The 27517-nt window shown below is 40.6% G+C and overlaps 2 protein-coding genes and 1 long non-coding RNA gene across 3 annotated transcripts; 2 read left to right on the top strand and 1 right to left on the bottom strand.

Moving 5' to 3' along the window:
- Positions 1-4837: 4837 nt before the first annotated feature.
- On the bottom strand, positions 4838-8261 carry LOC128430513 (macrophage mannose receptor 1). The gene is made up of 5 exons (XM_053416604.1): positions 8122-8261; positions 7645-8019; positions 7177-7530; positions 6717-6808; positions 4838-5379 (listed from the first exon to the last, which is right to left on the bottom strand). Exons 1-5 carry the CDS (start codon positions 8156-8158, stop codon positions 5254-5256), a joined length of 984 nt encoding a protein of 327 aa, XP_053272579.1. The 5' UTR covers positions 8159-8261; the 3' UTR covers positions 4838-5253.
- Positions 8262-8265: 4 nt separating this feature from the next.
- On the top strand, positions 8266-8892 carry LOC128430514 (uncharacterized). Its single transcript, XR_008334030.1, has 3 exons — positions 8266-8423; positions 8557-8609; positions 8708-8892. It is a non-coding gene; the product is annotated as an uncharacterized LOC128430514 (long non-coding RNA).
- A 7292-nt stretch (positions 8893-16184) lies between these two features.
- On the top strand, positions 16185-19441 carry LOC128430640 (uncharacterized). Its single transcript, XM_053416746.1, has one exon. The coding sequence runs from the start codon at positions 16238-16240 to the stop codon at positions 19439-19441; it is 3204 nt and encodes a 1067-aa protein (XP_053272721.1). The 5' UTR covers positions 16185-16237.
- The last annotated feature ends 8076 nt before the right edge of the window (positions 19442-27517 follow it).

The raw sequence follows: 27517 nt of genomic DNA, 5'->3' as shown, positions 1-27517 counted from the left end.
ATCTAAAGTGCCTTGAGATAATGTATTTTATGATTTGGTGCTAAACAAATTAAATTTACTCATTACCCAATTAAAGATCCTTAGGCTGTAACCCCACTGGATATTGAAGCCTGCCTTCAGGTATCCAGTATTCATCTTTACAACATGGATGTGTTCATGGAGACACAATTTGCACCACATGTCTCAGATCAAGTCCTTCTAGGCCCGAGCACCAACTCAGCCCCAGCATGTTGTGTGTTTCCTGATCTCAACCAAAAACGGCAGCTCTACAGCAGCAACGCCTGGAAGAATTATTAATAACAAAATTCCCTGAAGGTGTTCGTGATGTATCACATTCAATAGAACATGAGGTCACCGTGACCTTGACATTTTACCTTAATCACCAACATCGTTTCAGTTCATCTCTGAGTCCAAATGAAGCTTCGTACAGAATTTGACATGTGTTCATAAAAATGGGGCAGACAAACAACCTGAAAACCTCCACCTAGGTTTTCCTGCATCAAAGGAAAAATACACATTAAACATTAGAGCAACATTTCATTCAGTGTGGTCACTTCTGGCTGAATATGTCTGTCAGGTCACAGTCAAGACCTGTCAGACTGAATTTACACAGAGGGGACAATGATATATCAAACATCCATGTCCAATTCCTGATTCAGTAAGATGCAAATTTAAAGATTCAGTGTGTAGAATTTGGGGACATCTTGTGGTGAAGTTGCATATTGCAGCTGAGTACCCCTCACATATCTCTCCCCATCCAAACCAGCTCCTGAGGTAAATATAACGTTTTGAAAAAATAAATGGCTCATTCTAGGGTACAGACCACAAATTGTACAATTTATATGAAACACAGTAGTGAAAACATCACTAGGATTATTTCATATCCAATTTCTGCCAAACGATTCTTTCTCCTAAATCTTACTGTAGCTCTATAGCCTTGAAGACACACCATTAAATATATTTAGAATATGTTTTCTCGCTCAAGCACATTTTGATCTTCCAACAAACCTTGAATATAAAAAGTTATTAGTTAATTTAGACAACTGACAGGACCTTACCTCAGGAAATATGCAGCTGAACTGGGTGAGTTGTGTGATGCAACAATATGATTGATATTTAAATTGCCATATATGCTACTATAATGGGGGAAGGTTACAGATGCTCACAGAGGAATCAGGGCTCCTCCTTGGTTTTCACAGCTTGTCAATGTCAATTTTATTCATATAGCACATTTAAAACAACTTTGTTGACCAAAGTGCCTCACTGGTATAAGATACAACAAGAAGACAAGTCACACGTAATGCATCAGACTACATGTAGTAAAATAAAATAAGATAGAAGGTACAATCATTTAAATTAAAATTCAATAAAATAAGATATACAATAATAAAATTAAATAAAAGCTGCTGGGATAAGAATGTTCTCAACTCGAGGAGAAGGCCAAGAAGAGCAGATGTGTTTTTAGTCATGATTTGAAGTGTGCTAGTGGGGGGCAGTTTTTATGTGGAGTGTTAAGTTGTCTCCTCTGGTTATGAGCTTCCTTTTAGGATATATTCATTATATAGCCCCTATATGTTGATACATAGGAGCTAGAGTGTATCCAGATATTTCCTACTCCGGTTCAGTTGTTGGTATTTAGTATTGTCTGAGATAATATGATAATGATCATCGTGGTGGCAGACAATCGTGGATGATTATTATTATTATTACTAATAATCTAGATTGCTTAGATATACAATTTCCCTACTTGCATAGCGTTATTGTCAATTCCGCCTTCATTACCTACAATTGTCATCACTGCTCCCTTCATCTCAGTCAGACTTTTTCTTTCTTTTTATTTTTCTTTAACCATTGATACACCTCTCCATTTATATTAGACACTATCTTTTCTCATCAATGTTGTAAATATTGTAATTTTGTTGATGGGCTCTGCTTCACTTGTTACTGTCCTGGAAAAGGATACCCTCTCATGGAGTAATTAAATAATAAAAATCTGTTAATTCTAACTGTGGCTGAATGGCAACATCTTACATGTAGTCCCTCTAAAAAAAAAAAAGAGAGAGAGAGGAGCCAGACTCTTTTATTGCTGGAGGACATATTTAAATTGCATATTCGTTTAGGCTCTGACAAGTCTGTGTCCTGTATACAAACTAAAGCCCCTGCACCTCAGAGAAATAACTACTCACAGACATGTTTGAGAATCAAAGAGTTTAGGATGGAGCCAAAGGTCAACATGGACCCAAGGGTGCTCGGATAGGCTGTTCCCTACAGAAATTGTCATAAGTTCTTGAATGACTCTGTGTTTTCAGGAGGTAACTTGGAAATTAATACATATTTTGCTAATAAACTTTTTCAATTGAAATGTTCCCAGTTTGGAACAGATTGTACAGCATTAACAAGTATTGTTAGGACGTCCAAGTGCAAATGGGAGTCTTCCACTGGGTGTGTAATGTAAATCTATTAGCACAAGACATTCATGACCACGTTGACGACCTGAGGCATGTGCTGTGTCGCCTGCAAGATTTTGGTGATAAACTACGCCCCAAAAAATTTGAGCTGTTAAAAGGTCAGGTCAGGTATGTAGGGCGCATGGTGACCAGTGAAGGTATCAAGACAGACCCTAAAGCAGGGGTCTTCAACGTTTGTCAGGCCAAGGACCCCCAAATTGATGGAGAGATGGAGCAGGGACCCCCTACTATATATATTGTATAAAAATGTGTTTTATATAAAACTGGGCCTAGTGCCATGTATAAGCATAGGTACCCTGCTATTGTGCATTCAATACTAAGCTATACAAAGTGTGGTTTAATGTGGGCTGAATGGGGACAGTGCAGTGAATCTCATTGGCTTCCTTGTAAATGAGCCGGTGACCTTGTGTCAACACCAGTTCGAACAAAGTCCTTTCACCTCCTGAAAGAATGACATCACATCTCAGTTGACATGTACAGTTTTATTGTTCTGCCACGTACACACTGCAGCTGCTAGGCCTTGTTTAGCGTTTCAGGTTTATTTTTTTGTAATAATGTGTCACACATGCCCGCGTAGATATTTGCACTGTTAATACGTTTATATTGTCATCACAATGGAAACAAGATGCTCATTTATCGAATCAATGGTCTCTTTTTGGACACCGTTCCTTTATTCTTCCAATGGATCACACTCAAATTACATGGCAACATGAGGATCGTATCTTTGCACGGTTCAATTCCCGACTGTAGATCAACACCAAACATGCTTTGTCAGTCTCAAAGCAACTTTCAATTCATCAAATCTGTTTATCAATGATTGGGGAGGGGGGGGGGGTATCTTTGTTTGTCTTTACCGTAAGCTTTAGAATACATTCAAACACACACACACACACACACACACACACAGAATTGTCTGTTTCCTCAGGTTTTGGGACCATCAGTCGATTCCTTCGAGAGCAGTGATAACAAGAAAAGTCCAATCCACATCAGCAGTCAATGCAAAGCATTTATACGTAAAATGTGATGACTACATCTAAAAGGACATGTCTGGTCTCCGTCTATGGTTTATTAGTGTCAACAAATCTGTTCACAAAATCAGAAGCAACAATTGTACAGGGTCTGGAATTTTCATATTTATAGTTCCTTTAGGAATATATTAGTCCAGTAATTAAAATATATGTCATAGAATAGTCAAGTATTAAATGTTTTAAAATATTTAGGCATTAAAATGTCAGTATAATAAGGCATTTAATGTAATAGTATAGTGAGGCTTTAAAGGTCCAGTGTGTCATATTTAGTTGAAAGGGATCTATTGGCAGAAATTGAATATAAAATATTCCTAATGATTTTACATTAGCCCAGACTGGACAAACTTAGCACCTTTTGAGTTTTATGACCAATGAAGGTTTACTCAGGTTCTCTTTGATATTTGGAAGGGGACGGTGAGGTGAGGGGTATTCAGCTGCAAAATGCAACTGCACCACTAGAGGTCCCTAAATTCTACCCACCGAAACTTTAAATGTCACAGTGAAGTAAGGCATTGAATGTCACCATGGTAAGGTGTTAACTTGAATAATACATTAATACAGGGGTCTTCAATGTTTTTCAGGCAAAGGAACCCCAGACCGATGGAGAGATGGAGCAGGGACCCCCTACTATATATATTGTTTATAATTGTGTTTTAAATTGAACTTGGCCTAGTGCCATGTATAAACATAGCCACCCTGTTATTGTGCATTCAATACAAGCTATTCAAATAATACACAGGTTCATATATTCATGTTGTTATTTTAAACATGTGAAAGGTATAGGATGTACAGTTGCATTGCTGACTGAAATATTTCCAAAATGAACAAGCACTATGGCTTCAGTAAAACAAGTAAATCTACTTAAATTAAAGGTAAAGTGCAGCCCATTCTCTGCTCTGTCTTCTGTTTATTCTCTTTTAAATACAGTCATGGACGAGGTTTATTTCACAACTGAGTCTTGGTTGAGGCCTCTTCCAAATCCATTTTACATGAATCTTCCCCCATAAGTGCTACTGCTGCAGGAGGCGTGGTCTAACCTTACCAGCCTGGTTGGATTTCTGGATTTAAATGTGAGTCTAATTCTTTAGAGATTATTCTGAAATAATTTAAAACCTGTGGTTATTTGTTGCCTCTTTGCAAACCTGTGAGTGAGAAAACAAAGGATTTGTTCATAAAGTGTAAATAACAGTTCTAATGATGAGGCTCAGACTCTTCTACAGGATGCATTGTTGGAAATAAAAAAGTCTAATACTGGACCAGATGCTAAGTCTACATTTTTTGTAAATTAGTACATTTCTACATACTTAATATAGGTTCAAAAAACAATCATTACAAATAAGGTGGCAATCATTATTACATTGCTTTATTCTGGATATATGGTGCTGTCTGGTGAAAGCGTACAGTTGCAACCAGAAATCTGTTTTACATGGGCTTGACCTGTGCTGTGGGTCTTTGTCATTCCCTCAGTATAAGTAATAATCACCTGTAACATTATTTACCTGCCTAGCAACTAATTACATTTTCATTCCGATGGAGACTCTCCCTGTGTCTGGTGTTAATTAGACATTCTTCCCAGCCTGCATAAAGTTCCTAATGCTCTTTATACACAGACGCACAGTTTAAGCATATGATCACACAAAGGCTAGTTTTTCTACAACATCATTCATTGGTATGGTTTAACTGTGTACAATGATAGTGGTGTGTATACGTGCAGACATGAAAAATTAGCATATGCAATAAAAGTTCAATTCAAATATTTAAAGTTCAATCTTTTTTTTCTTGTCGAAACCTTTTTCCTCCTTGTGGAAAACTTTCCCATCAGCCTGTTCTTTCAACTTCAAGGTGACGCCACTCAGTCCTTTCTCCTTCAATCTGTCCTGGAGCTGAAAAACAGAAATGGAGACTATTTGAAATACTTTTAACAGATTCCTTTGCTCTCTAGGACAAAGAGTTATTTGTTTTTAGTCAAGTCAATTATATTTATATAACTTATATATCATAATAACCATCATCTCAAGGCACTTTACATAGAAGGTCAAGACTTTTAAAATGTTTAGAGAAACCCAACAGTTCCAACAATGAGCAGTACCTTGGAGACTGTGGAGAAAAAAACTCCCTCATTAACTGAAAGAAACCTCTAGAACCAGACTCAATGTGGGCAAGAAGGAGAGGGGGGTGTAAAAGAGAGAAGAGAAGAGAGAGAGATAGTGGGAGAAGAGGAGGGTGGAAGGGGGAGATAGAAAAGAGAGATAGGATAAGAAAATAGATAATAATGCATGATAGAACAAATAATTCATATAATAATAATAATAATAATTATAAGGACACGAAATAATTAAAAGTAGAAGATTTAGAATTGTTATTTGTCTGAATCCTGCAGCTCTGGACACATAAACAGCATCAGGTCCCAAACTAGCATTTTCAATTAGCATTAGCAATTGGAAAGATGATATTTACATGGACACTTTCGTGGCAGGAGCTGTAACTGCTCAGCTACCAAGATATTTTTCTACTGGAAGTTTGTATTTTGTGATTGTCACATAGCAATCATGCAAAAATCAGGATTTATGTTTCCTGGTCTCAAATAAGAACCTGTAGATATACATAAGCAATACCTGGAAGAATAATCTGTCAAAAATAATCATGGGAGTCAACACGAGTATAATTCTTGTGGCTGCTTTGCATTGTAGAACATCTGTGACTGGAGTTTTTTTTTAATTCACTCGTCTCCTTCATGGTTATTTGATGCCATGCAGGTGAGGGGGCTCTCCAAGCCCCCTCACCTGCACCACAGAGGATCAATCAGCGCAGGTTAGAGCTGTTGGCTGATTGGTCCTCCTGCTCAAAAGGCAGCTTGTGCTGCCTCACAGGGCGACTCAGCGCCTCAGAGACTAGAAACCTGAGAGAAGCTGGAAACCTTGTTACTCTGTGTGTGTTAATGTTTATGTTTTGATCACGTTTGTGTGGTGACAAATTAATAATGTTAAAAATGACTAATTCCGTGTCTGAGGCGCTGAGTCGCCCTGTGAGGCAGCACACGCTGCCTTCTGAGCAGGAGGACCAATCAGCAAACAGCTCTGAACTGAGCTGATTGGTCCTCTGTGGTGCAGGTGATGGTGCTCTCCCAGCCCCCTCACCTCCACAGATGTCAAACTCTGTAATACATCTGTCCAGGGTCTATGAATGAGTTAATGTTTCAGGGTGGATTTTGGAGACTTGCCTGTTTCAGAATCTGTTCTTTCACAGCAGGGTCACTCAGGTCCACAGAGGAGTCCTCTAGCTTCACCCTCATCTTCACCAACGTCTTCACTGCTGTTTAGACAAAGAACGAGGAGAGAAAGAAAACACACGTTTAATGTACTAAAAACATACCTCTTCCTAAAATACCTTTTATTAAAAAAAAATAATTCTTGTTGTCCTGGGTCTGTGCCCTCAGGGTTGAATGCACTTAATGTAAGTCGCTTGGATAAAACTGCAGCTAAATAAAATGTAATGTATAGTTTTGTTAAACTTCAGTTATTCCTGTGGAGATAGAACTACTCAGATCTTTGATTAAAACACAGAGTGAGGAACCTCTGGTCTCTGGGCTGCATGTTGCCCACTAGACGGATTGGCCAGGCCTGTAGGAAAACTCACGAATACAAACACAAGCAACTCAGAAATACTAAAGAGATTCTCACTTGGGACGCTGTAGCAGACAAATGGTTTTCTTTCTTCACAGGAAAATAACCTCCAGTTTCCTCCCTGCTCCAAATCTGCAACACCACATAAGACTTTCTTCGAGCCAGGTGGGTTTACACCCTGATACCAGGAGCTGAATGAGTAGTTACTCCCGTCGGACCAGTAAATCTGAGGATCTCTGTACAAACCGATCCATGCCAAATTGATAGGTGTTATCAAGGTCTGTATCTTGATGTTCTCAGCGTCGTTCGTCACAGTGGCCAGATCTGTGTAGTGTTCTCTGCAGTGCCTCTGAGCCTCAGACCAAGTCTTTACTGTACTCACTGACACAAAGTCAGAATCCTCTAATGTTCCTGCAGTTAAGTTTGAGAACAAAAGAGGGGTTGTTGAGATCACACAATGGTTTTCAAAATCATATCTTATACATTACGTTGTATAGTAAAGATCAATATAAAGCACATCATTACCATTGTAGCAGACAAAATCAAGAGCACGATCGCACTTTTCATCATAAAATTTTCCATCGTTTTTCTGGAACACACAGTGCTCAATGGTTGCCCAATTGTTTGGTTCAGTATAATACCACTTCCTATATTCAGCTCCACTCTGGTTGAACCCATCTGACCACTTCCAGTCAATATGACTGTACAGGCCAATCCAAACCCTAGAGGTGTATCCAGAGGCAAGAACTGTGTCTTTAAGCTTCTTAATTTCTTCAGTGTTTTCAATAGTGGCCAGGTCTGTGTACTTCTCTCTGCAGTAGCTCTGAGCTTCAGTCCAATTCATTATATCAGACACAAAGTGGTACTGATGGAGGAGGCATGTGGAGAACGTGAGGCACCCTGAGGATGAAACCAGTTATCTTTGTTATGTATGAGGACTCAAATTAATCTCTATATTCAGATTTCCTGTTAGACATCATACAAACAGTTAAATTCACTGACCTGAGAGACACAAGACACCAATGAAGATCCCTTCCATCCTGATGCTGCTCTGTGGACTGTCTGTGCCAGTGTTCACCTCTAACACCTAACTTAACTAGTTCTAGTGCAGCTTTAGGGAAATGTAACACCAGCACTTCCTCTTCTACTGTTAATAGTCAGTGTTCTGTGGAACTCTTTATGCAAAAAGGCAAAGATGCAAACAACAACATTGTTCTCATTTACCTCTGGAGGTATCTCACTATGCAGATAGTTCTGATCGTATCTGAACCAGACTGGTCTCTGCCTCCACCCCTGTGCAGCTGGTGAGTGAATGAATGTCTGTTTGTCTTGCTCACACCGTGGATCTAATGATACCTCTGTGACAGGGATGTTTGAAATGTTTATTTATTAATGTTGTGATCACCTCTAATTCCATCCATTTTTTTCTCTCCACAGTCGTCAGTGCTGCTCGTTGTGGAAACTGTTGGGTTTCTCTATAATTTTACAAGGTCTCAACTTTATTATGTAAAGGGCCTTGAGATAATGTATTTTATGATTTGCTGCTGAACAAATTAAATTGACTCATTACCCAATTCCATATCCTCAGGCTGTAACCCCACTGGATATTGAAGCCTGCCTTCAGGTATCCAGTGTTCATCTTTACAACATGGACGTGTTCATGGAGACACAATCTGCACCACATGTCTCAGATCCAGTCCTTCTAGGCCCGAGCACCAACTCAGCCCCAGCATGTTGTGTGTTTCCTGATCTCAACCAAAAATAACAGCTCTACAGCAGCAATGCCTGGAAGAATTATTCAAATAATTCAGAGGAGTCAACATGTAAACTCTTCTTTCCAGTGTTATGGCTGCTTTGCATTGCAAATCGTCTCTGGCAGCAGTTCTTTGTATTCATTCATCTCCCTCATGGTTATTTGATGTCATCAAACTCTGTATTACATCTGTCCTGGGTCTATGAATGTGTTTCAGGGTGGATTTTGGAAACTTGCTGATTTCAGAATGTCTGCTTTCACAGCAGGGTCATTCAGGTCCAGAGGAGTCCTGCAGCTTCACTTCAAGAACGAGGAGAGAAAGAAAACACAGGTTTACAGTGGTACTAGCTTTGTGAAGAAGTACTTGAATGTCTTTTTTGAATGTTGCCCAAAAGAAAGTTTGATCGGCCTTTCAGACAATTCACAAAAACAAGCAACTCAGAAATAAACTTTCAACTTGTGCAGTTTATTTCTGCATGCATTTTTTTTTCTGGACTCATATGAGGTCAACCTTTGACCACTGAAATCTAATCTGTTCACTATAGTGCACTATATGCTGTGTTCACCATTTTTTAGTAGCGTCCAAATGTTTACACATTTTTTGGTACCATATGTAATTGACTCATTGTTTCCCACAATGCATCATGAAAAGTAGTGTACAACCAATGGTCACTAACCAAACAATATATACCATCATGCATTGCATCCGTGGTGAAGAGACGAGAGTAGCGAGGGCAGCAGGAACAGCCCGACCTGTCGTTCTAATGTAAATAGAAGCAGAGCGGTGCATCACGGGAAGCAAGATCATTTCCAGATTTAAAGATGATCATCCAACATTTTTTTACAATAAAACTGCTAAATAAACACTTAAAATTACTTTGGGATTCTCCACGTCATTGTTTTACATCTTTTTATGCTGGAAAAATGCGATGAATAGTGTCTGAAAGCTTTTTTGTTCTTTTCCGATGAGCTCATTATAGTGCTCTCTATAGCAGTCACTTTTTGGACTTTTCATTTCAGTTATGATCTTGTGTTTGGAATTTGTTTTTGTATATTCATGTTTTTGGATGTGTCCTCTGTATTTTAATCTCCCCCTTCCTTGTGTGTCCCTCTCCTCAGTTAAGTTACGTCCATGTTGTGCCATTTCCTGTTTTATTGTGACCTTCACTTCCTAATCCCCCATTTGTCATTGTTGGTCACTTCAATCTTGTGATTGTGTGCACCTGACCTCATGCGTTTCACCTGGGTTCAGTTATTCTGTCTGTGTCAGGTCGTCTCTTCACTTTGGTTCTGTTCAGTCCAGCTCCTGTGTCTCTGTTTTGAGTTTCAGCTCTTGGATCACCTGAGTTCTGTAACCAGCCTTCTGAGTGTGAGCAATCTAATATGTTGTTTAAGTATTTTTCCCGGCACAGAATTTGACATGTGTTCACTAAAATGGGGCAGACAAACAACCTGAAAACCTCCACCTCTGTTTTTCTGCATCAAAGGAAAAATACACATTAAACATTAGAGCAACATGTCTTTCAGTGTGGTCACTTCTGGCTGAATATGTCTGTCAGGTCATGGTCAAGACCTGTCAGACTGTCCTGAAGAGAAAAGTAATGAGTTAAATATTAAGGACAAGCTATCCATGTCCAATTCCTGATTCAGTAAGATGCACATTTAAAGATTCAGTGTGTAGAATTTGGGGACATCTCGTGGTAAAGCTGCATATTGCAGCTGAGCTCCCCTCTCAGCTCGCTCCCCGACCAAACCCGTTCCCTATGTTCATATAAAGTTTTGAAAAATAAATGGCTCATTCTAGGGTAAAGACCACAATTTGTACATTTTAGATGAAACAGAGTAGTGAAAACATCGGTAGGATTATTTTATTTTCAATTTCTGCCAATAGATCCTTTCACTTACTTTAGCTCTATAGCTTTGAACACACACCATTAAATATAATAAGAATTTTGTTTTCTCGTTCAAGCACATTGTGTTCATCCAAAAGACCTGGAAAATAAAAAGTTATTAGTTTATTTAGACGACTGACAGGACCTTACCTCAGGAAACATGCAGCTGAACTGGGTGAGTTGTGTGACGCAACAATATGATTGATGGTTAAATTCCCATATATTAGTCTTCACTATACCTGACATTCATGGTCTCTATAGCTGCCTGTGATGGAAATTCATCTTGAGATTTGAAATAATGAAATCAGACTGGAGTTGCCATTGAGTCTTTATAATAGTAATCTCTGCAGAGATACACAACAAGCACGGGTGCTCAGGATGGAACAACTGGCTGCGAAGGTGAAAAAGCCAGGACTTATACAAAGAGGCGTTTCACAAGACAGCATGAGAAAAAGAAGACATGCCAGAATTAATACAAAGAGGTGCTTCATAAAACTTAATATGAAAAAGATATGAAATCCTCCTCAGTGCTCATCTGCTGTGTCCGTCCGCTGTAGCAAACTCCCAGTTTGCCAAGGCCACAGTAGTGAGACACCTGGTCTGTTGAATTTTCCCTCACACTCCCCCATTTGATCATCAATAAAAATATGATCACTAAAGAAAATAATCAAGAAACATCATAATCATTATCAATAACAAACATCAAATCATAGAAGAAAAATCGACGAGTCTGCAACCCTGGTACCTTGCATACATACAGAATCACTGGCGATGAGGCCACAATAGGTAGCCACTGCTGTTTTTGTGGAAAGGAAACAAAAAAAAAGTTCTTTCCCTGTAATGGAGCAAGCGTCCAAAATGAAAAAAAAATATGGAAGGAAACCAGGTCAAACAAAATCATTTTCTCATTAACCATTATCAAAATGTAACACACTGTATTGATTGGCAAAAGTAACTCATATTAAAATGTAATAAAACGTTAAATGTTAACATAAAGTATATCTAAGGTGGAAAATATCATAGGCCTTTAACATGGTGTGACATCTTCTGCCCTTAACCCTCATAAAGCGTAAGGAAGAAAACTACTCAAAAAACCCTTTTCACAGGGTGAAAAATAAGTAGAAACCTTAGAGAGAGAGCCACATGTGAGGGATTCCTCACCCAGGACGGACAGAAGTGGTATGTATATATTATTAAGTATGTACAAACTTCATAAAGTAACACATCAACCTTAAAAATTCAGAGATTTAAATTAAGGCATCAGAAAATATGAAGTTGAAAGGATAATTGCAGTAGCTGTTTTTTGTCTAGTGAAATCACTAAGAAACACATAAGCAAGCTGGAGGGAGAAAATAACATAAAAATGAAAATGAAAATGAAAAATAAAAAGAGTAAAATAAAACTAAATTTGAGTATCGTCATCAGAATCATCTGTGCTGTCAGTGTCCAGGTAAGTAGTGATGTGGAATAGGTTACAGATCAAGGGGACCTGAATCACTTTTCTCGTGTCTAGTAAATTTGCATGTGCTGGACGGGTCTGAGAGGACACTGTAGGTAAAGAGGAGTTTGTTAGATCATCAGAAGCTTTTCTAGGAGGGTGTCTCGACAAAATAATTGGAAAAACAATAATTAAGGAGATCATGGATAACACGAATTAGTGAGCCTCTGAGGCTTTTGTCTCTGATCTTCTTAACTGGGAACAGTGGAGTGTGGACCGGTGCATCAGGGAAGGGGACATTTACACCAGCCTGCAAAAAAGATTCAGAAACAGGACGTATACCCTCCACTGCTTCTTGTCTGAGTGGATATTGTTGTTTACATGGTGTAGGAGCCATTTTTTATGTTGTGTAGGTATTTACTTTTCCACAAGGGTGCAGTATTGTTTCTGTTCCTTTCTTTTACCCCAGAATCTGCCCCAGCTGTTAGAGATCAGGAGAGCTGATTAGTTTGAGTTGAGTGGTGGTGGGAGAGACACAGTTTTTACACGACAGCCAGAGAATCAATAGAAGCTTTTTGTTTGTCAACTTGCCTTATTCTTTTTGTTGAAATAAACGGGAACCTCACCCAAAGACATCATAACCTTCGCAACCTTTCTTTTTTATTCACTCTGGAATCGAGTTAAGAACCATCCCAAACCACCATCAGGTGACAAGTTTTGTTTTTTGAATAGTCACCACACAAGTAAAAACTGTTTGCCCTGGATGGAGGACAAGTAAGGAGCTTTGCCTTGGATGGAAAGAGGCTGCTGTGTGGATCAAGAGGAGGCCATGGAGCTTGCAACCCCTTCCCCCTCTTCACCAGACAGAGCCAGATGAGAAAGGTAAAGGAAACAGCAGACAATAAAACTGCACGAACAAAGAAACTGAGCCTGTTTGAGTGATTTAATGGAACTGGACTGTGTTGATGCATTGGATTTTGGAACTGGATGTCATGAATGTTGATGAATGGAAAAGGTAATGAAAATGGAAAGCTAATTGGAAAATGGAGGAAAATGATCATCACCTGTGAATGACTGCTATTGTCTGCTGACGTCACATGTTGACATATTGACAGTGTGGAAATGGAGAAAAATGCTGATGTTGAAAATGTTATTCTTGAGGAGCGTGTTGCAAAAAGTGATGTTGCAACTGCAAACAGTGATGTTGCAAAACTTGAAGAACGTGCTGTAAAAAGTGATGTTGCAAAAAGAGAGAGAAAATTAACTGCAAAAGGTGTTTCATTACTAATCGAAAACCTACAAAAGAACCGGAAGTTAACCTTGAATCAAGCATCCAAAATCAAGTTGCAGATCGATGATCTGTTATCTGTCAAAATAACAACTGATTCTTTGAGCAATGTTGAAAATCTTATAAAGGAGTTTAATAAACTGTGTGATGCTGCTGCTGAAACTCATGATGCATTGATGGAAATGCCACTGCCTGAAGAAGAATGGAAAAGGCAGCAAACATGGTTTGAACAGAAATTTAAAGCAAATGAAAAGTTCATGTGTGATGTGTATAAATGGTTGAAGGATGCTCAAACACATTGTGACAAAGAGTCTGTACTTCAGGAGGATGAGATTCAACCCAATGATAGTATTTCAAATGTTTCCCCCCTTGGAAAAACACGGGTCTCATCTAAGTCTAAATCTTCGTCTAAATCTTCCATCACAAGCTCTGCATGCTTACGAGCAAAAGCTGAAAAGGCAGCACTAATCCAACACATGGCTGCTCTGGAGAGGAAACATGCACTGGAGGCTCAAGAGGAAAGATTGAAAAGACAAAAGGAACAACTGGAAATGGAAACCCAACTAGCTGCTGCTACAGCTAAAATAGCCATACTGGAAAGCAGTGTGGTGGGAAGTGGTTCTACACCATCCGATGGAATGGACTCATATTTCAATAAAGCCACAAAATCAAAAATGGAAATGTCACAAAGGTCAAAGTCAGAACCAGTGCAACAACCACCCTCACAGCAACCACCCTCACACCGGCATGATGCACGCCCTAAGGAAAGAAAATCTGCCCAAACACAACCATGGGAAACCCTCACTTCAATACAACCCATGCAATCCCTACAAAGACCACCAGGAGGCCATACAACTGTCTTCAATTCACTGCAAGGTCACAGGTCAAGCAATGTTTGTACCACACCACAAATTAACACAAATGAAAATAAAATACAGGACATTGGCAACATTATGCAGCGACAAACAGAAATCACTGCTCAGCTGGTTCAACAACAACACTCAGCATCTCTTCCACCTCGAGCAATACCCATATTTGATGGTGACCCTCTACAGTATGGATCTTTTATCATGGCCTTTGAGCAGGGGGTTGAAAGAAAAGTCAATAATCTCCAGGACTGCTTGTACTACCTAGAACAGCACACCAGGGGGCAGCCTAGAGAACTGGTCAGAAGCTGCTATCACATGCCAAATGATCAAGGCTATCACAGAGCCAAGTATTTGTTAAAGGAACACTTCGGCAATGAAATGAAGATTGGGGCAGCTTACATGGAAAAAGCTTTAAGTTGGCCACCAATAAAAGCTGAAGATGTTGCCGCTCTTCAAACATACATGTTGTTCTTGAGAGGATGTTGCAACATGATGGAAAGTCTACAATATATGGCAGAAATGAATGTACCATCAAACCTGAAACGGCTTGTGATGAAACTGCCCTACAAATTAAAAGAAAGATGGAGAGCAGCTGTTTGTGACCTACAGGAGAGACGAGGAAGTAGAGTTTTGTTCTCTGATTTGGTCAACTTTCTGGAACATCAGATCAAAATTCTCTCTGATCCTGTTTTTGGTAACCTACAAGACACACAAACTGCTACACTTAAAGGAAAAGCTCCCCCAAGATTTCCACCCAGGAATAAAAATCCAGCAACTGTGGCAGCTGTAAACACTTCAGCAGGTATAAGGTCTGCACCGCTCTACCATGCCTTTTCTTTATCAAAAAGCAAGACTACATCATGTTGCATATGTAAAGAGGATCACGCAATAGAAGATTGTGTACATCTTAAGAACAAAGTGCATCGTGAGAAACTTGATCTTTTAAGGCAAAGTGGTGTTTGTTTTGGTTGTCTAAAACCAGGTCATATCAGCAAGAGCTGCAAAAAACGTCTAACATGTGATGTATGTAACTTCAGACATCCTACAATGCTTCACAATCCAGCTAAATTCAGAACATTTGAACAGTCAAACAACACTGTTGTCCCTCAGCAGACCTGTGCTCACACTGGGGCCGGTACACAGAAATGTGTTCTCTCAATTGTACCTGTACAAGTAAAGGTTAAGAATGGAAACAAAATTTTGACCACTTACGCTTTCCTTGATCCAGGAAGCTCAGCTACCTTTTGTACAGAACGCCTGATGAGACAGCTGAACATGGACAGTATCCAAACACACATCTTCCTGCGAACTATGGGACAAGCACACACTGTAAAGACTCATGTTCTGACTGGACTGGAAGTAGCTGGTTATGATGACAACAGGTTTCTAGACCTACCTGAGGTTTACACTCAACAAACCATGCCAGTTACAAGAAACAATATTGCGACAGAAAAGGATCTCAGAAGATGGCCTTACCTGCGAAAGATTAAAGTTCCCGAGCTTGAAGTTGGAGTGGATTTGTTGATTGGCACAAATGCCTCAAAGCTTTTGGAGCCTTGGGAAATCATTAACAGCTGTAATGATGGACCCTATGCTGTTCGGACCCTATTGGGGTGGGTGGTGAACGGCCCACTTAAAGGAAGTGGAAGTGATACAGGGAAGAATGGCTGCCCTACTGTCACTGTCAATAGGATCTCCATTGATAAAGTGGAACAGTTGTTAATCACACAATACAACCAAGACTTCAATGAAAGGTCATGTGATGACACTTTAATGTCAAGAGAAGATATGAGGTTTCACCCCATTATGGAAAAAACAATTCGTCTTGAAAACAACCATTATTGTGTTGATTTACCTTTTAAGGATGATGATGTCATAATGCCAAACAATCGATGCATTGCTGAACAACGAGTCATGAGTTTGAAAAGAAAGTTTCAGAGGAACAAAGAGTATCATCAGGAGTATGTGCACTTCCTTAATGATGTTATTAAAAGTGGCTATGCGGAGCAGGTGCCTCAACAGCAACTGAACGGAACTGAAGGTAAAATCTGGTACATACCACATCATGGGGTGTATCATCCCAAGAAGAAAACCCTGAGAGTTGTATTCGACTGTGGAGCAAGTTTCAAAGGCACATCTTTGAACAGCCAGCTGTTACAAGGTCCTGACCTCACAAATTCCCTCTTTGGTGTTCTTCTGAGATTTAGGCAAGAAGCAGTTGCCATCATGACTGATGTTCAAGCTATGTTTCACCAAGTCCAAGTTTCTCAGAAACATGTTGATTTTCTCCGATTTTTGTGGTGGCATAATGGAAATGTAATGCAACCGTTGGTGGACTTCAGAATGAAAGTTCATATATTTGGAGCAACTTCATCACCGAGCTGCGCCAATTATGCGTTAAAGAGAGTTGCTGATGACAACACGGCTCATTACAGTGACAAAGTGTTACAGACCATCAAACAAAATTTTTACGTGGACGATTGTTTAAAGTCTGTGTCTTCAGAAGAGGAAGCTTTGCAAATGGTACAAGATCTCACTGCTGCATGTGCCAAAGGAGGCTTTCGGCTCTCAAAGTGGATGAGCAACAGTCGAGCAGTTCTTGCCAGCATCCCTGAAGAAAATCGTTCCAAAGCAACCAAAGAGCTCAATTTGGATAAAGACAACTTACCTGTTGAAAGAGCTCTTGGATTGCACTGGTGTGCAGAAACAGACATGTTCATGTTCAAGATTGCACGGGAAAATCGTCCATGTACCCGCCGTGGAATCTTGTCAGTGGTTAATTCTATCTATGACCCTCTTGGTTTCTTGTCACCATTCACACTGCCTCCTAAGCTGATGCTACAAGAGCTGTGCAAAAGAAAAATTGGTTGGGATGACACAATACCACAAACCTTTCTGCAGAAGTGGACACAGTGGCTGACAAATCTGCATAAATTGTCACTGTTAAAGGTGGAACGGTGTATCAAGCCGAAGAACTTTGGAAAGGTAAGCAATGCACAGCTGCATCACTTCTCAGATGCTAGTGAGTGTGGATACGGCGCTGTTTCTTATCTGAGATTGAAAGGCATCTCTGATGAAGTTAACATTGCTTTCATGGTTGGAAAGTCCAGAGTCGCCCCCATGAAACAAACCACAATACCAAGGCTTGAACTCACAGCTGCTGTATTAGCTGTCAGACTAGACAAGATGATTACAAAGGAGCTTCAACTGGAATTGGACCAGTCAGTGTTCTGGACCGACAGCACGACGGTGCTTAATTACATTTCAAGTGAAACAAAGAGATTCCACACATTTGTAGCGAACAGAGTGGCTGTCATAAGAGAAGCTACAGAGGTGGCCCAGTGGAGGTACATAGGCTCTAAACAGAACCCCGCTGATGAGGCTTCAAGAGGACTGTCAGCTGATGATTTTCTGAAATGTGAACGTTGGCTCAAAGGACCAGAGTTTCTGCTGACTGAGGAAAGGACCTGGCCAAAACAGGAGGTAAACAAACCTGCCGTCAGCTTGGATGACCCCGAGGTCAAACAAGACCTCACAGTTAATGCTTGTGTTGTTGATGATGCATCCAATACTATGAACAAGCTTCTAACCTATTTTTCAGACTGGGAAAAACTCAAAACTTCAGTCGCCTGGTTTTTGAAGTTTAAAGACCTACTTCAACAGCTAAGGAAAAAAGGTAAAACATGCAACAAAGGACATCAACACAAAGCAAAGATAAATGTTCAACCATTGACACGGGATGACTTACATAATGCAGAACTGGAAATTGCACGCCTCTGCCAACAGCAAAGATTTCACAGGGAAATCTCCCTCTTGGAGAAAGGAGCATCATCTGTGCCAACCAACAGTGACATCTACAGGTTGGATCCCACACTCCAAGATGGGCTGTTGAGAGTAGGAGGCCGCCTGAGAAAAGCATCCATGCCTGAAACAGTAAAACATCCAATAATTCTGTCTAAAGATCAATACATATCCAAACTTATCTTACAACATATTCACAAGCAAGTGGGTCACGCTGGACGTAATCATATGATATCTACACTTCGAAAAACCTACTGGATAACAAATGCAAACTCAGCCTGCAGGAAAATCATTGCTGATTGTGTTACCTGTCGTCGTCTTCAAGGGAGAGTTGGAGAACAGAAAATGTCTGACCTTCCAGCTGAAAGACTCCTGCCAGACTTGCCACCGTTTACTAATACAGGCGTGGATTATTTCGGCCCTATTGACATCAAAAGAGGTCGCAGCATGGTCAAAAGGTATGGCGTAATCTTCACATGCATGACCAGCCGGGCAGTACACCTTGAAGCAGCCCACTCACTGACAACAGATTCATGCATAAATGCCATCCGACGGTTCATGTGTCGACGTGGGCAAATCTCCAACCTCAGGTCAGACAACGGCACCAATTTTGTTGGAGCTGAAAGAGAGCTAAGGGAAGCTCTTAGAGCCCTGGATCACAACAAAATTCAAAGTGCTTTGGCAAAAAGAGGAATAGCATGGACATTCAACCCTCCTGCTGGATCTCACTACGGCGGAACATGGGAGCGGATCATTCGCCTCATAAGAAAGGTGCTGTATTCCATTGTCAAACAGCAAACCATGGATGATGAGAGCTTTTGCACTATTCTTTGTGAAATTGAAGCCATTCTCAACAGTCGCCCAATAACCAAACTATCCGATGACCCTAATGACCTGGAAACACTAACACCCAACCACATTCTTCTGTTGAAGGCCAAACCCCTTCTTCCTCCTGGACTTTTTGATGATAGTGATATATACATCAAACGAAGATGGAGACAGGTACAGTATCTGTCAGATTTATTTTGGAAGCGGTGGGTAAGGGAGTATCTTCCACTGCTCCAAGAAAGACAAAAGTGGACAAAGCCACGAAGGAATTTTTCTGTGGACGACATTGTTGTTATCATGGACCCTTCTGCTCCAAGAAGTTCATGGCTGATGGGTAAAGTGACCAAAACCTTTCCAGACAGGAGAGGTGTTGTCCGGTCAGTTCAGCTGAAGACCAAGACAGGCTTTCTGGAGAGGCCTGTCACCAAGCTCTGCATGCTATTGGAGACATAAAGATTGTTATTAAAGACTGATTTATGGATTGACTTATGAAAGAAAGAAGATTTGATTTATGGACACCGACTTCTGAAAGAAGAAGAAGATTTGCACACACACACACTCTTTTTGGCTCCTTTTTGAAATATGTTTATATAATTGTAGTGCACACCAACACAATTATGGGGCCGGTGTGTAGGAGCCATTTTTTATGTTGTGTAGGTATTTACTTTTCCACAAGGGTGCAGTATTGTTTCTGTTCCTTTCTTTTACCCCAGAATCTGCCCCAGCTGTTAGAGATCAGGAGAGCTGATTAGTTTGAGTTGAGTGGTGGTGGGAGAGACACAGTTTTTACACGACAGCCAGAGAATCAATAGAAGCTTTTTGTTTGTCAACTTGCCTTATTCTTTTTGTTGAAATAAACGGGAACCTCACCCAAAGACATCATAACCTTCGCAACCTTTCTTTTTTATTCACTCTGGAATCGAGTTAAGAACCATCCCAAACCACCATCAGGTGACAAGTTTTGTTTTTTGAATAGTCACCACACATGGTCTATAATCAGATTTTGGAGTGATTTTGACTGGATCACAGTTTCTGATGAGGCCCACATCAGATTTGTCCTTTACCTACAATGTTTCAGGCAGATCTGAAAGTAGAGGAGAAACATCAGAGTCAACATCGCATAAGAATGAAGGTGATTTTCAGTCACAACAAATGAGCATGTGTCTGTCACATGTGAAGTGCAGTGCAATGAATCCGTGTGCATAACATCAGAAAAAAGGGTGATAAGAGAGTGTGACGTGGAGAGCAGATCAGTGGAGGCATTTATAGGAAGTTGCAACTGATATGCAAACAGCTGCTCATGTGTGGTCTGTGACATTGTGAAGGTGGGTGAAGAAGAATTGTGTGTAACCGTCACTCCATCAGGGGAGGATACTAAATTGAGGCCTAACACAATCATCAAATCTCTTCCTAATAGATTAACTGGCCAACAGGTAGACAACAGAAAATCATGTTCAAACCTTATGGGATGTTTGTCTAACTGAGCGGCGCATTTGAAAGAATATAAAGCGACCATTCAGCTCAGGAGATGTGGGCAAATCTGACATCCTAACCACAGAATAACCTGCACCAGAGTCGACCATTACATTAAGTTTGTGACCGTTAACTTGGAGTTAAGGCATTTTCTTAAAGGCATTACTATTGTACTTAACATAAGAACCACAAAGTTGTGTGTAATCTGGTGTGTGTGTGTGTGTGTGTGTGTGTGTGCGGTTAGTAATGCAAGCTGATACTTCTTTGCAGTGGCATGTATTTGTGTGTGTGCTGGAGCTTCTGTGTGTGTGTTTCCCTTCCCTTCTCTGATCCTCGGTGGGTAGGCTGGACGTCTCCTCCCCGTCTGCCCCCCCCTCACTTTCTGCAAAGTTCAGTCGGCAGTGAAAGTTCTTGTCTCCCCGTCCCTTCGCCGTTGGGGGCATTTCGTTGCCCAGTGTCCTTTTCCTCTGCAGATGAAACACTCATCTTTGGGAATTTTGGGTCGTCGAGAGAAGCTTCTCCCACGGCCACGCCCCCCTCTTCCTGGTTCAGTGAAGATGGCTCTGCTATCAGTGCTATCTTGTCTGCTTAGCCTTGACAGGGTGGACACAGCCTGCATCATAACGCTGTGTTGATTAAACAGGACAGTCAGACTTGTGAGGAAATCTCCTACGATTTCGTCTGGTTGTTGTTTGCACCCCGTTATTTTGGACATGTCACTTTTATTGGGGAAGGCGGTCCTCAGGGCGTTGAGGAGTGTGTTGAGAGCGTTGACGTATGTTGCATTACCCGCATCATCCCAGTCTGGTGGAGTCAGACAGAGATCTCCCCCACAGTGCGGACACATCTTTGCAAAGTCAGTGGGGCCTAAGGATGAGGAAGAGGTGGCGTCATGATTCAGTCCTCCCGCTGCCCCGTCTCCATAGACTGGGAGAGCGGTGGGTGGCGTCTGAGATGGGCCTGAGCGTTGATTGGTGGAGTCTGGTCTCTGCATCATGTGGAGGAGGGTTTTGTCGTTGGTGAGGAGAAGGCAGGCGTTGAGAAGAGGACTGCCACACCCTTTCAAAAGGAGAATACAGAGATCTATATGATTACTTTTCAACATTCTTTCCAACATTATCACTTTCCTTCTTGTCAACCTTAGACAGAAAACGACCTTTAAATTATCGTTTTCTGTCCCTACACTCTTTATTTATGTTATTTTTTGTTGCCCTTTTTTTTTTTTTTTGATTCTTCCTCTTTCTCGAGGAGTTTCTCTCTTAAAAGTAAAAAAATTTAATGTCGACACTGAATGACCCGTTATGAGGAAAAGCAAAGTCTCTGGACCATACTGGAAGAAATGTCACACTATCCCATCCGTGCCTTGCAACCACAGAGTCCACAATAGGACCCTCTGGGCTTTGGGGTCCTTGACTTCCCTTGTTACCCATCCTATCTGGTCTATGAAATTGGTTTATCAACAATTTTCATAACCTTATTAATTAGCTGTGTGAAAAAGGACTCATCAACTATTTTCACAACACTCTAATTTAAGACGTGGACGTCTCCACGAATCCTTGTTTCTTTCTCCGGCAAAACAGGAAAAATGCCTTCAACTAGGATGATTGCCACAAGATGGGTCAGATTAACATTAATAATCCACAGTAATCCAGAGAGAATGACTAATACACCTGTTCCAAATAAAACCCTTTAAATGTATTATTTCTTATGTTTGATTTCGTATTTGAGAAATCATCTAAACAGTCGTGAAAATCAGAATTTCAACATCTCACCAGATTTAAGATGACCAAAGAGAGGTCTCTGGATCCCTGTGAAGAAGGTCCAGAACCCCACTTTTTTCGGTCCTCTCTTCTCTTCAGTGTTGGAGGTAGAGGCAGAAGATTTTCTCTCCTGGGTGATCAGCCACCGAAGACTTCTCGGGTCCAGACGATCTTTCAAGGGATCCTGTTCGTGACGCCAAAATTGTGATGGAAATTCATCTTGAGATTTGAAATAATGAAATCAGACTGGAGTTGCCATTGAGTCTTTATAATAGTAATCTCTGCAGAGATACACAACAAGCACGGGTGCTCAGGATGGAACAACTGGCTGCGAAGGTGAAAAAGCCAGGACTTATACAAAGAGGCGTTTCACAAGACAGCATGAGAAAAAGAAGACATGCCAGAATTAATACAAAGAGGTGCTTCATAAAACTTAATATGAAAAAGATATGAAATCCTCCTCTTCCCTCACATGCCTCTTTCTGATATCTCTCTCCCAGCTACTATAATGGGGGAAGGTTACAGATGCTCACAGAGGAATCAGGGCTCCTCCTTGGTTTTCACATCTTGTCAATGTCAATTTCATTGATATAGCACATTTAAAACAACTTAGTTGACCAAAGTGCTTCTCTGGTATAAGGTACAACAAGAAGACAGCCACAAATACATAGAATTGCAGTCGTCAAGACGAGAGGTTATGAAGGCATGGATCACCCTCTCTAGATCTTTTTGTGGGAGATAGGCTTTTACCGTGGCTATAAGTCTCACCTGAAAGAAACTACACCGAACAACGCAGCAAATTTGCATGTCGAATTAAAAAACCCTTTCAAAATGAGCCCCAAGACTCTCCACAGAGGAGTGGATATGGATATATTCAATATATAGCTCTTATATAGTGATGTATAGGAGCTGGAGGGCCAATTGTGCCCACATCCAGCAGTTCAGGATGTCCAAACACATTAACCTCAGTCCTATTTTCGATTTATTTGAGGAAGTTTAGGTTCATCCATGATTTGATGTCATTCAGGCTGTTACCGCTTTGTTTTAAGGTCCATGGGCAAGTCTATTATAATATCATCATATATCTCCCTGGCTGATCGTGATAATAATGGTGGATCCTATATTGTTTTGGCATCTGATAGTGGTGGTGGACCATGATCGAGGGGGCAGATGATGGTGGCAGTGGATGTTTGTGGACTGTTAGATTAGATTCAACTTTATTGTCATTGCACGTACATATACAACGAAATGCAGTTTAGCATCTAACCAGAAGTGCAAAAAAAAGTGTCAGCTGCAGGGATGAAGCTGTTCCTGAACCTGCTGGTCCGGGAAAGGAGGACCCTGTAGCGCCTCCCAGAGGGGAGGAGGCCAAACAGTCTGTGGCTGGGGTGGGAGCTTTCCTTGACAATGCTGCGCGCTCTCCGAGTCCGCAGACATCTCTTGCTTTGGACAGCCGCAATGGTGGGGAGTGAGGAGCCGGTGATGTGTTGGGCAGTTTTCACCACCCTCTGCAGTGACTTCCGGTCCGCAACAGAGCAGCTGCCGTACCACACTGAGATGCAGTTGGTGAGGATGCTCTCGTTAGGGCTGAACGATTAATTGCATTTGCGATAAAATCGCGATATGATAAAACGCGATTTTCTAATCGCAACGTGCGCGATTATAACGTGCGAAAGAGAGTAGGGCATTGGGCTGCTGTCCTCACCCGCAGCAAGAATGCCGCGGGACCACAAAACTCCTCTGATCAAGAAGATAGCGAAGCAAGCCTGCATCACCTACAGGGTCCTAAAGTCTTCGGCTGACGTGGCGGACTCACAGAGCGAGCTAATCCCGCTGCTGACCGCGTTGCGGGCGTCGGACCTGAAAATCGCTCCCCGGAGCCGTGCTCCGGGCCGACGGGGCTCCAGAGCCCCCCGGTCACCTACATGTACATCTGCGAGACGGTGGTGTTCAGCATGGGGGTGTTCCTGCTGAGGCCCGGCGCCTCCATACCGCTGCACGACCACCCGGACATGAACGGGAATCTAAGGAGCTGCTGATCCGCAAGCTGCCCTTCCAGCGCATCCAGCTGGCCCGCCGCATCCGCGGACACAGAGCTTAAACTGCTCCACTGACTATAACAACGCCGCATTCCAACACTTATAAAATACAATTCAATGTGGAAGTAATCCAAGTATTCAGAATACGTATAAAGAATATAGTATCCTTCCCAACACTGGAAATGTTACTGACTTGGGAGCAGTAAGACTATAATTTAAAAAATGTTTTTCTCAAGACGGTAAATTTTGCACACAGGTGCATGCCTTGTGTTTATACTTACAATGACTTTGATTAAATTACTTAAATGCACACTGATTTGTTGTTCTTGTTTCTGTAATGAGCCGTTAAATTAAAATGTGGGAAAGAATATTGTACAGTAAATGTATCTAATATTGTGTTGGTCATATTTAAATCATTCATTATGGTTTTTTTCAGGGGGAAAAGAAGATAAAAAAAAAAATCGCATATTAAATCGCAATCGCAATATTTGGGGAAAAAATCGCAATTAGATTATTTCCCCAAATCGTTCAGCCCTACTCTCGATGGTGCAGCGGTAGAAATTCACCAGAATCTTGGAAATGAATACATATTTTGCTAATAAACTTCTTCCATTGAAATGTTCCCAGTTGGGAACAGAATGTGTAGCATTAACAAGTATTGTTAGGACGTCCCAGTTCAAATGGGAATCTTTCTGTGGGTCTGTAATGTAAATCTATTAACATACACGTCCATTATGTCATGACAAGTAGCTTTCAGCGTGGCTCCACTTCCATTAAATCATTACTGTCAATCATTAATTAATAATAAAGACATGCTGTGGGTCTCTCTCTCTCTCTCTCTCTCTCTCTCTCTCTCTCTCTCTCTCTCTCTGTCTGCTGTGCTCTGAAGTGTGGCCTGCTTCTAATTCTTCTCCTTTCAAAACAAGCTGTCTTTCTGACTTGAATATGTCATTTCTACGTTGGCAATACTTCTGTAGTTCAATTTAAGACCTTTTAAGAACATATTGAATCGGAGTACAACAGATATTAAGGAGTCCCATATCTCAATATATAAAACCCAAATCCACAAAACCTTAGACTAAGCTAAAGAAGAGGACAACACAAGTCAAAAGACAAAACAAAGGTCAAAGTTTTATTATTTGTTTTGTTGAGAGAGAACTACAACACAGACATTACAAACGCTTCATGCCGCCAACAGAGTTTTTAAGGCGTATTATTTTAGGATATTTAAAGAATTGTTTAAGGCATACAATTCCGATAGTTGAGGTTTTTACTTTTAAAGTCTTTAAGACCCTTCAAAAGAAAAACCTGTTCATTAGAAATGTGTTATATTACCAATACAAATTATAAGATGGGTTAGAAAAAAGCCGCCATATATTTTACAGTACATTAAATGTAACGAATATTTATTGAACTAAAGCTTGCTCAATACATTCCTAAACACTGCCTCATAATACATGGAGCCAAAGCACTTTATAATAAACAGAGGTTACTACTGAGCAGGGACGTTCACAGACATTTTTAGGAGCCAGGCTATAACCAGGAAAAAAGTAGTAGTAGCCTAGTAATAATAATAATAAAATGTAAAATACTGCAAAAGATGAACCTAAACATTCCTGATGATTGGTTGATGTAGCTTAATCCTTATAGTAAACCAAGTAGCTACACACATACACACACACACACACACATACACACTGGTTCTCTAACAGGATTACTCAACAGGGACAGGCTGTGTTTAAAGCGGACAACGGGGAGAGACGTTAGCGCGGCACGGCTCGGGTTCACTCCTGTCCTTCTTCACTTTGATCTGTCCTGCTTGTGTCTGTATCGCGCCCGAGTCTCAGAAACTTGATGAGGTTAAAACCGAGATCGCTCAGAGGCTCAGATCGGAGACTTCAGTTTTACTGTTAAAGAGCCTCAAGGCACGCAGTGAGCCACAGCCGGACCGGAAACTGAGGGCATTTGCCTTCAGAATAAAAGGATCAAACTCATGAGCACAGTGTTGCCCAAAAGTGTAGTTCCTGCAGCGTAATGCTGTTGTGAGTATATTATACAAGAAATTCATTATGCAGAAGAGTACACATTTTAAGATGAGATATCTAATGCGATCAAATGGTCGAATAGGAAAGGTTGATTTTAAGAAGCTCATACATTTTTCATTGGTTTTCTTGTTGTTTTTTGGGCTGCTGTTACCACTAAACGACAAAATCAAAAACTTGCTGCAAACTTTATTATTAAACCCTAATTTTTTTTTCAGATCATGTGTACAACAAGAGCAGTGTTTCTCTGTTCAGTTCCATGACCTTGTTTATAGTTCCTTAAATTACCTCTTTCATATCACAAATTAACATATAGATATATTTTTATTGGTCCATGTATATGGAGCTGCGCACATTGTTAAATCAAGATGATTTATGGTATATTCATTTATTAGCCTACTTAAGACCTCTGCTGTGACATAAGAGTCACAAATACAATGATAATTTGTTATCAATGTATTTTTATTATATTTATTTGTATTCTTACATGCACAAATATTGGTTGGCAACATTTGTTTATCCTTTCATTTGCTTTTCAGCGTAATATATATTATGTTGTAATAAAAATGTTCCCCCTTACATTCCAAATATTTTAAACTTGAACATGATCTGCTTGGACAATATTGTGTAATGACAATGTCAATTCAGCTAATTTAAATTTCACATGGCACAATTATGTCTGATTAATTGTTGTGGATTGATCAGCATTGGGTTCACTGTTGGGAGATTATCTGAATGTATCTACCCGCTAATTCCTCAAATGTCTGTGTGTGTGTAAACCCTTCATCTAATCGTTTTCACACTTGGCTTGTGTATTACTAGTGGTCATGGGAAATACAATGCCGAGTGGGGTGCGATACGTTCAGCATGAACAAAAAGTTAATTAACAAGTGACCAGCTTTCTGTAGTCAGCAGAACCAGTTGAATTTTCCTCTACATCCTTGGTTAAACTACAACAATTGTTGTCTACTCTGCTGAGTCAAACCAGGGGTCAAAATCACAGTTTGTCAAACTGATGTGGCACTAAGGACAAGGAAGAATTTTGAATCCAGCGCGTTAAAACAAGATAAGACAACAGAACATTTCAAACATGCAGGTTTTTAACTTGCACTGCTCTCGTGGAATAAAATTTGATCAAGTGTCCGGTTTTAGTCACTGATGTTAAGGATGCCAGAAAATACTTACTTCCCCCACTTCCAACTTATAGTTTTTTTT

This window comes from Pleuronectes platessa, chromosome 23 (genome assembly GCF_947347685.1).
Source record: "Pleuronectes platessa chromosome 23, fPlePla1.1, whole genome shotgun sequence".
Classification (NCBI taxonomy): Eukaryota; Metazoa; Chordata; class Actinopteri; order Pleuronectiformes; family Pleuronectidae; genus Pleuronectes; species Pleuronectes platessa.
Note: the sequence above shows the minus strand (reverse complement) of the source record. Positions and strands in the feature narration are given on the sequence as shown.